Source organism: Vigna radiata, chromosome 5 (genome assembly GCF_000741045.1).
Source record: "Vigna radiata var. radiata cultivar VC1973A chromosome 5, Vradiata_ver6, whole genome shotgun sequence".
Taxonomy (NCBI): Eukaryota; Viridiplantae; Streptophyta; class Magnoliopsida; order Fabales; family Fabaceae; genus Vigna; species Vigna radiata.
The window spans coordinates 36,123,997-36,135,213 of record NC_028355.1 but is presented as its reverse complement, the minus strand read 5'-3'; the positions used below and the strand labels follow the sequence as shown (position 1 = coordinate 36,135,213).

The 11,217-nt window shown below is 33.1% G+C and overlaps 1 protein-coding gene across 2 annotated transcripts; it reads left to right on the top strand.

Moving 5' to 3' along the window:
• The first annotated feature begins 1,313 nt into the window (after positions 1–1,313).
• Positions 1,314–4,998, top strand: LOC106759995 (basic leucine zipper 34). Of its 2 annotated transcripts, none has more exons than XM_022781606.1 (4): positions 1,314–2,495; positions 3,593–3,683; positions 3,840–3,966; positions 4,164–4,365. In XM_022781606.1, exons 1-4 carry the CDS (start codon positions 1,933–1,935, stop codon positions 4,202–4,204), a joined length of 822 nt encoding a protein of 273 aa, XP_022637327.1. In that variant the 5' UTR covers positions 1,314–1,932; the 3' UTR covers positions 4,205–4,365. The 2 variants fall into 2 exon arrangements, with proteins under 2 accessions (XP_022637327.1, XP_014498908.1); XM_014643422.2 differs by having other exon boundaries at positions 1,329–2,495; positions 4,247–4,998.
• The last annotated feature ends 6,219 nt before the right edge of the window (positions 4,999–11,217 follow it).

Sequence of the window (11,217 nt, the reverse complement as noted above, 5' to 3'; positions counted from 1 at the left end):
TATATATATAGACACACATATATATCCTATAAATATTCGTAATTAGCCAAGTCATGGAGTGCACATGCAAAGCCTTCAATTATTGTTGATTAAATAATAAGGTATCTCAGAATTTCAAGTTTGTCAAGTTAATCATATTAGTACACGCCGCTGTCTTTAAAGTACGGCAATTAGCCAAGTAATAGTACTAATTAGCCAATTGACGAAAACAAAAGTAATTACGATGTTTTGTTATCATAAAAATACAAAAAACTATTCAATAATTATTTTAAAATGATTAAAATATTAAAAAAAGCTAATTAGTTAATCAATATATGCGGATGGTAATCACTAAAAATAAAATCATGCAGGAGAATTTATTTATGAGATTTGAATGCTTGGGGAATTATGTTCATTGACCATGGAGAAGACAGCTAAACACTTGGAGTTCACACATATGACCGTAGTTATCTCTAGGGAATATGTTAGTAATCACAATGATTAATTTAATAATTTGATGAGGAATCTAAATTTGTTTTTCCTCTTGAAGAAGAATTGAATTTGCAGGCATATGTATATGTTTAAAGAAATAATAGAACATGTTGATGAAAAGTGGGTGATAAATATAAAGACAAAGGTGTTAAAAAATAGGAATGAGTTTAAAAAATGATATACGCAACATTGGTGCCAGCATGAAATGATGGAGGTAGCCAGAAATTGAGAGGAGAAGGAACATAAATCTTGCCATGTGAGTGTGATTTGGGGAAATATATATAAAGCAAAGAAAGGTGAGTTCTTGCAAAAGGGTTTCACATGGGGGGAGATGGAGGACATGATTCTTACTTTCTTCACAGCTCATCCTTAACAAAAGTCCTATAAATCTTCTCAATATACGACTGTGTGATAGTTTAATCTGCAGCAAGATCTTCTCCCAGTGATGAAAACGAAACCCATTGGCACACTCTTTTGATTAATATAATATATAAAAAAGGGAAGTATATATAGTATCTGATCGAAAGCAGAAGGAGAAGGAAAGTACATATATGGGATGCCAGCCGTATCCAATCCATTAATCGGATCCAAAAATGGTAAGAAAAGAGCTAATTAGAATAATGAATTGAAGGGTTGTGATAGAAGACTGAGCATGTGAAAACCAGGAGGTGAAGCATTGATTGTGGTCCCATTATCATCTTAGTGTAATTAAAGTGCTCTATGGATAGGACACAGCACAAGAGGAACTGCCACAGACCCTATAGACCAAGCTTTTTTGGCAGGGTGAAAAAAATAAAAATAAAAATAAAATACAGGATGAAAAATCTTATATAATATGCTATACAGTATCATGACATGAGACAATGGATGCCAAGTGAAGGGGTCACATCTGCACGTGGTTGCTGATTCCTATACTTATTAAACAACACTCCATTTTTCCCACTAAAACCGTTCAGTCTTTCACCACCTAGCTGTTGCTAGCTGTCTCTAATCCCCTCCCATGTGACCCACCTCTCTCTCTCTCTCTCTCTCTCTCTTTTTCTTTCTTCATCTCCAAAACCCTTGGTGAAACAAACATTGCATTACATTATACCAAAATCTAGGTAGAGGGTAGCAAGAAAAAGGAGAAAGAAAAAACCTTTATGGCAAATGAATGAAAACACCATTATCAAGGCTTTATTACATGCACAATGCCATTGTCTCTCATCATCTCTTTAATCTCTCTCTCTCTCTCTCCCACTGCTTTTAGAAACCCAAGAACAAGATTTTGAACTAAGATTTTCGGTTGTTTGTGTGTTGGTTAGGTTGTTGGGATCTCTGTTGTTCCTCTCTCTCTCTCTCTTTCTCTTTTTCTCTCTCTGTCTATTTTCTCAGACACACAATTAGATACACAAGCCCATTATACGTAGTACACAAATTTCTCGCTATCTCTCTATATTTGGGGTCACACATACATAGGTAATGGCACAGTTACCTCCCAAAATACCAACCATACCCCAAAATTGGCCATCTTTTTCTCACCAAAGAGTGCCCACAATGGCCAACTTCACCCCCACAACCTCATCCACCACCACCACCACCACCGTCCCCGCCGCCGCCACCACTACTGCCCCCTCCCAACCCTCATGGGTCGACGAATTCCTCGACTTCTCCTCGACCCGGCGGGGGGCTCACCGCCGATCCGCCAGCGACTCCATTGCCTTCCTCGAGACGCCGTTTCTTGAGGAATGTCGAGCCGGTTTCGACCGGCTCGACGAGGACCAGCTGATTTCCATGTTCTCCGATGACATTGCAGCAGCGGCTCTCCCGCCGCCTCCGCTTTCATCGGCGTCCAACCCCTCCTCGCCGTCCTCCGACCAAAATAGCAACAACGAGGACAAGCCCATGGCAATGACGTTGGACCTTAAGCCGAAGACGGAAAAGGTTGAAGAGGAGAGCTCGTGCAAGAATGAGGCGGCGGCGCTGCAACTCTCCGCCACTACCACCTCCCCTGAAACCGTTGTCGATCCCAAGAGGGTCAAAAGGTTAGGCTAATCACACCAAATATTATAATTATTGCTATACCTACTATTATTTTATTCTTTCATTATTTTATGTTGTCCACCTCCCATGCACGTACAATTAATGAAAATAATTTTATGTTCCAAATAAACTAATAGCTCAGTAGAATTTAGGTTCTATATATAAACTAATAAATTAATAATAGTTTAATTTATATATAATGTCAGTGTAATTTACTGTCTAACTTGTTGCTTTGTATAATTTTTAAAATAATTATTTTAAAAGTAATAAATTTATTATTCAAGATGAATATTTATAATTCCGTCAATTAGATAGATTATTTATTCTAATTATTTAAATTTCATACCGGTTTGTCGAGTACAATTTATTCATAAATTTTACTAAAAGGGCTGTTAAGTTAAAAAAAGTTTTGAATTTTCATCAGTTTAAGTATTTGTTTTTAATCGTAAAAGAAAAATACTCCTTGATCCATACCCTTGTCTTGCACATTAAATTTGGTATTTCTTTTATTGCTAAATATGAATAATATACTTGTTTAGTAGAAAGGTGATTTGCGGTGTATGCCAAATTCTTCGAGAATTATAAATTATACTATCATCAAAAACCCTTCCCTACTAAATTTATAGAGTCGAATTATAATTTGATGGCTAAACTTTTAACTGAAATTAATGCATGATACAAAAATTGAGATTTTTGTGTTAATTTAATTGTATTTAGATAATTTTATGGAGAACAATTGTTTCAATTATAATAAAGAAAACAAATGTTTGATAATCATATATATATATATATATATATATATATATATATAATCATATATATATATATATATATATATATATATATATATATATTTGGATATAACAGAATCAATTTTATCGAACCAATTAAATGTGTTAGTTGAGTGCAGAAGTTAATTATGTTAAGCTAATAATCTCTTGTACACAATTTTTCTTTTCAAACTACTTTGACGTAGCATTCTCCCATAGGTTAGCATTCTGCCATAGGTGACTCATCTTCTGTATATATAAAAATTAAACGAGTGTAAATATAAATATATCAAACTGAATCTAACTTTTTTATTGTGTATGCATATCAGAATTTTGGCTAACAGGCAATCAGCACAGAGATCAAGGGTAAGAAAGTTACAATACATCTCTGAGCTTGAAAGAAGCGTAACAACATTACAGGTAAATATAAAGTTCAATTTAATTTTCATAATAACATATATGTATAAATATACACACATTATATGGACCAGGAATATGAATGTTACATGTAGCATAATGAGTACATCATAGTATGAAACTTGTGCTAATTTATGAGAAATTAATGTTAAAATGAAGACGGAGGTATCAGCATTGTCTCCACGAGTTGCATTTCTGGACCATCAACGTTTGATTCTTAATGTCGACAACAGTGCCTTAAAGCAACGTATTGCTGCTTTGGCCCAAGACAAGATTTTCAAAGACGGTATAATGCTGTTCTTTTTCCTTTTCCAAGTATTTTCGCTTCAGCTTTTTATATATGGTGAAAGATTAATGATATGTAATACGTGCAAAGTGACCTAACACGACGTAAGACATAGCATAAGATTCTTGATCTCGATAAGCTGAGGATGTTGATATCTAGGTTATAGAGAAGTTACATATGTTGTTTTGTTTTTGAAGTGAGGATAATGTTATTTTGGAAGTTGGAAAAAGCACGATGATATGATGATTACTGAGATAGTGGGAATTTTTGACTGTGTCAGCTCATCAAGAGGCATTGAAGAAGGAAATAGAGAGATTGAGGCAAATCTACCACCAACAGAACCTACAGAAGATGAGTAACACAGTGAACAACAATCTTCAAACCCCATCAACATCACAGCCACAAGCAACTATTCAATCACATACCCTTCATCAGCATCAGCATCAGCAGCAGATGGCAGTGTCTCAACCATTGGGATGTAAGGACAAGGAGCAGCTCTTGAGTTGAAGGGATGTATGGATGTATGTATGTATGTATGGATGACTGGATGCATAAGTTGGATGGTGGTAATTAAGTAGAAGTTTCACGTGATGTGTTCCCCATGAATGTTGGTGTGGGGTTGCTGACACAGTGATGGGGTTGGAGGGTATGAACTTGACAAGTGGAGTGAAGAATTTGATTGGTTGGTTATCTTGGGGGTTGGATTGGAATTTTGGGATTTGATTTTCTTCATATTACACTTTTTGTTTTTCCTTTTTAACAGAAAAATTATTCTCAATCATTTTTTATTTTCTTGGGTGGAATAAGGGGACAAACCATCGTGGTTTTGTATTGGGATATATGCATGGAAGTTGTCAGAGAATTATTTTTCTCCTTTTTTTTTTTTGGAGGAAGGGGGTGTCTCGTCGCAGTATTTTTCTCGTTTTTCTTCCTTGGGACTAATTTGTATGTTTGTTGTTTTTTTTTTTTTTCATTTTATTTGGATGAATTGTACAAAATTTTAAGCCAACTATACCATTTATTTTACTTACACATGGAGACTGTGCTCTGCTACATGGATTAATTGTACCACCAAATCATATATGTATCCAGCAGGTTGAAAAATGTAATATTAATGATGATATGCCATTTACTTAATATTTAAAACGTGAAATTTAGCATTCCAATTCGGTCGGTACTTCAAAAACTCTAATAGTTATGTGTCATCTATAATGTAAAAGAAAAAAAAAAGGAAAATTGTGAGTAGATAAATGAAACAAACTAATTTTATTATGAAAAGAATTGATAAAACATAACCCTGTTATAAGTTTTAAATACTAGAAATTTGTGTTTGATCATAAACAACAATGAAAACCAGTAATGGACAACATTGAGGTTGTGTTCACTTCAAGGTAATGCACTGTTGAAGGTTGTCAGCGAGCGATGGATTAAGTGGAAAATTGTGTTCACTTGCGATTGTTTGCGGGTGATGATTTGAACCTAATAGCGAGATGTGTGCACTGTAGAGTTACTCGCATATATGCAACGATTTGGAGAGATGAAGTATGGTTTGTCTAAATTGCCCCTTATCATTTCAAATAATTCCCACTTGCTAAACCATTAAATATAAGAACCCATTTTTGCACTGCAGACTTTCAATGTATCCGGTTACACGAGATGCGTATTCGGATACGCTGTGATGAAGAAGAACTACAAGGCATTGTATCCGGTTACAATGGTAGGTTATTCGGTTATAGCATCTTCACTGCGGGGCTGATCCAGTTGGATGTCACCATTCAAAGGTGGAGGATGCAGCGTTGAAACAAAAAATCTCGTCACAGATTGCTTGCGGGAAGATGAACTCTGTCCGCAAGCTCGGTTTCAGCGCTTCTGCCACCGCAACTTCCATTTTTTCTGGTTTCTACAGACCTCAAAGTAATTATTGTGACGACATAATATAATCTCAGGTCCTAGATTAATGTTTTTTGTGGCAAACACGAACGTTGTTGAAGATTTAACATATTTAATAAATTTTTACCTGCTTTAAGAGAGAGAGGAAGGAAAGTGTAGTGGAGTTTCCTTTGGTATGGCAAACAGGCGTATGAGGATATTGGTTTATCTTTATCTCTCTTTGTTTTTGTTTTGGTCTCTTATAATAAGTGAGTAGTAGCATTTCTTTTATTTAAATATGGCACTACTAAATTTTCCTCGAGGGTCATGCACTTGTGCACTCAGGGCGTGACATTTGGTCAGGTGGTGGGCTTCACTGAAGTATAATTTAATTAAATTTTTAAAATTAATTTTAATAATTATTTTAAATTTTTAATTTTTTAAAAAAAATTAACAATTAAATATAACATTAATAAATATCATTTTATATTACTTTAATACTTAGGAGCGTATTGGTAATCTTCAATTTTTACCAATTAAACAAATTTTTTAAAACTGTCACATCAATCAAATCCTACACTAATTCTCACAAAATTCACTTCCAAATCCACTCCCAATTACCTTCAAATCCACTCAAGTAAACACAAAAAAAATCACCTTCAAATCCTCTCAAATTCACTCAATCACTCTCCTCCAATCACTCTCCCCCGATCACCCCCAAGTAAAGACACCCTGAGTAATAGTTGACAGTTGTGAGCAATGCAGTTTACTCGAATAATGATTCAGCCTGAATCATAAAAAAAATAAAATAAAAAATTCAAGAATACCACACCATGCTTTTACAGTCAAATCGTAATCTTTCAAATATATATTCTTATTAGATTGACGTATTTTTCTATTTTTCGGATCCTCTCTCATGTGACCTACCTGTTTACTACATGAATTTGGTGATAATTTTCCCTTCCGCACTTTTATGCATGTTACATTATCTATCCGAAGAACAATATGTATTGATTTTGTACAACGAAATTTTTAAAATGGAATACAATTGTTAATAACAAAAAGTGTGTTCAGTCAATAAAATGATTCCTTTAGTTTTCCTATAAAACTTTTATGGAACAGTTGATATGCTAAAAGTTTAAGGAGAGTATGGAAGAGAAAAATCACACAGATAATTTTTATACTGGTTCGAATCAACAGATTTTACGTTCAGTTGTTAATCACTATAAAGAGTGATTAACTATTTCACTAAAATCAGTTTAGCAATTACAATAAGATGAATAGAAATTAAGAACAACAAAAACCTTTTGTTCGACAAATGAACGGAAGAACCTTACTTTGACAAACGAACCGGAAGAGACACCTTTGCCAACTTGAAGAAAACCGCTTCAACCTTTGACACACAAAGCACAAGCTTCTCCTATTCACAAGACTTGAAAAGAGTAACACTATCACTTAAGAACTTCTTCAGACAAAATGTATTCTCAAATGGCATAGATAAACCCTCTAGAGGGTTTGACAAAAGTATATATAGCCTGTTGGTCTGAAAACTGAAAAAACAAATTACAACTGTCAGTGATAATTGATTATTGTTAGTAATAATCGATTATTCAATTCCATTACAGGATTTTCAATAAGGTGATAATCGATTATCCTGAGGAATAATCGATTATCTGTGCAACTTGGACAATTATGATTTAGACCAGAATAATCGATTATTTTGAGCAATAATCAATTATTTGTGCGAGCAATGGTTTTTCAAATGAGCTCATAATAATCGATTATTATACCAAACAATTGATTATCTGCACAGGCTTCCTAAAGACAGAAAAACTTCTAAGTTTTTACACGATTAAAGTTATTCGTAATACACTTTAGTCTACCGAAATGCTTTTAAATAATTTATAACTAAAGTCTTCAAGTTCTTCACTTTGTAGCATCATCAAAATCATTATCTTCAAGACACTAATACTCCTCATTCGTAACATTATCTTCATCATAAAAAAAACCTTGTCCTCAAGGTTGAATAGATGATATGAATCTTTCACTTCCTCAACATCTTCCCAAGTAATCTCTTTAAGCTCTGAAATGTCCCATTGCACTAAGACCTACGACACTTTCTGATGATTTTTTGTTATCAGTCTACATCTTAATATTCTGCATGAGTAAACTGTAGGATCAAATTCTGATGTAGTGAGGTAGAGGTAAATAATGTTGTGGCAATTTACCTTGAAACTTCTTGGGCAAAGAAATGTAAAAAACAAGGTGTATTTTTCCTATCTCTGGTAGCTTTAATTTATAAGCCACAAAAACAATCTTTTGAATCACCTCAAATGGTCCAAAAAAATTGAGTCCAAGTTTTTGGTGTTTTTGTAATGCTACTTATTGATGCCTGTATGATTGTAATTTAACCAAAACAAGATGTCATACCTCCAATTGAATATATATCCTCCTTTTTTCTACTTGTTTTATATAATTTTGAGATTTCAGTAAATTTGCCTTCAATTGTAGTATGATTTGATTATTGGCTATCAAAGCTTCTTACACCAAAATAAGATCCTTATGATTATGCTCATATCTAACAAGTTTAGGAGGAAGCCTGCCAAATGTCGCTTAAAAGGGAGTCAAACCTAAATTGTGATGAAAGGAAGTATTATACCAGTATTTGGCCCAAGGCAGCATATTAATCCATGACTTAGAATTCTTATAAACTCTAGAGAAATATTTTTCATAGGAAAAGGTGTATGGGGAAAAGTTTGCCGCAGGCTCTTCATGATGTTGATTCATAGATTTATCAAGCAACAAACATTTTGAGGTTGCTTGTATCTGATCAAATTGAGTTTGGTTTTCTGCCTCTTTCTTAACATTGTACGTTGTTGAAGATCACACAATTCAAATTGTTCCAACAATCGTTGAATCTCACTACCCTACGTTTTTAATTCTTCTTGAACATTCTTTAACCTTGTATTTTCAACCATGAAAAGTATTGAAAGCACCAATGAAATAAAGTAAAAAATGATTCAACCTGAATCATAAAAGGGACCCAAAATGAATAGAGGAATATAGAAGAAGTGACAAAGAGAAAAAGAATTTAGGAAGAGGATTCATGCCACACCTTGCCTCCACCGTCAAACGTGATTTTACAAATACACATTCTTCTTAGGCTGACTGTACTCCTTCTAATCGTTTTTCTGTTTTTTGGATCCTCTCCCACATGACCCACTTGTTCACTACATGAATTTGGTGATAGTTCTCCCTTCTGCCTTTTTATGCATGTTACCATATAGAAACCAAATAAAACTTATGTCAAAGAGAACAGAAACAACTTAAAAGGTTAACAAAATCTAAATTCTGAAAATTTGTAGTTATTCTTAAAAAATACAAATTTTATAATTAGAGGTAAAAAGTTGAATCAAAAGAAAATTAATTTATTAAAAACTTAATGTTAGAAAACACATAAACATATTTATTTTCTTCACAAAAGATGTGTAACACTCTATGTTCTAAAGAGAAAATCTTCATCATTTTATTCTATCGAAACATAATAGAAATACTTTAGAAAATATGACATATGAAGAAAAAATTTCATTTCAACCATTGAAGACTTAAATGTTCATATGCATGATCATGTGCTTTTAGTTGTTGTTGCCTAACCTTTTCAAAACTCACTACTACAAAGTGCATAGACAACATTTTTTTTTATCATAAATAACACTTTTTTAAACGTTATCTATGTAAGCATTATCTATTAATAGATAACGCTTTTAAAAAAATGCTATCTATTGGTGTTTGACCTCTGCAACTAGAATAATACTGCAAGAAAGAAAAACAATATAAAATTAGTAAATTAAATTTTTACTGCAGATTAATTATGACAATGAAGATAACTTATATCAGTTGGAATTGTCCCTCCTTTATAGTATGTGATAATTTCCTTCATATATTGACACACGTAATACCACAATCATTGTCGTTGGATTGTTTTGGACACTAGAAAACCAGAAGTAGAAAACATCTTTATAATTTGAAAATAACAAAAAACCAGAACTCCAATAAACTCCAAATAGATTCAATGTATGATAACAAACAATTATATACCATATACAAGTTTAAACTCCTAAATAGTAAGTCATGCTTTCATTACAACCGTATACTCTTCCAACCAGTTTCACAATAACACAAGTTATTCACCTAACCAGTACAATGCAACAAAAAAAATAAGTTTTCAACCATTCAAGAATACAAGTTATCCACCTAACCAGTACAATGCAACCAGCCACAATGTGAAAATAAGGTCACATAAGGTCATTCAACAATTTAATTATTACATCAAAACTATACTACACATAAAACATACTAGAGTAATGTACTTTAATTGGTGCCCACTTGATATTGTTTGACTTAGACTATGAAGCCATGTATCCGATTTGAGCTCGATAAATTTGTATAACCCTACTGAATAAATAAAATTAAAGCATGTATAAGTAAAAACAATACAACTAAAAGAATACATATATGTGAGCTAAAAGTATACAACATGCATATTCTTATATGTCAAACAATTTCTTCAAATCTTGCCTCATACTAATGCCATCTTAATATCCAATAATAGAAAACATACATTGCTAGAAAACAATGACTTAAACTTGCATTTATTAAAATTAGAATACATTACAACAACCTGAAAGCCCTTATCCTAGTAGGAAAAAAACAAGTAACACAATAAATCAAAATACATATAAATAAGTTTATTATTTTAGTTGTGATTCATAACATTTAGAAGCTACATTATGAACTCCAACCACTAGCTGAACCATTAAGAAAATAAGATCCAAATACATTTAGTACCAAAATTCACAGGCTTTGAGGACTACTTCTTCATCTATAGTAAACCATGAAGAGTAACCTGAGAAAAAAAAGGAAAAAATAGTTTAAAGAAATACTTTGATTCTCCATCCATTGAATGGACTTCTGCTAAAAATTAGCATACCTGATTTAACTCTCTCCCAACAACTTCAACAAGAGTTCCAATTGAATCATATATAATTCTTAGGTTTCACCGATGCAATTCAAAACAATAAACTATAGTTAACAATGTCTAACCATACACGTAATGATTGGAAATGTAACAATATAAAGTTAGTGTTCATCGAAACATGATTCTTTACACAAGAAACAAAACTTAAATATCATGTATTAATTATTATAACACCAGTAAAAAAAGAGCAATATACAGCGCACATTATGCCACGGTTCATCCGAAACCGCAGCATAATGCTGCGCGGTGGCAGTTTTGTAAATAAAACTAACTTATATGCCGCGGTTCCCCACTTAACCGCGGCATATACCCCAGTCAACCAACCCCTTTGACGCCACGTCAGA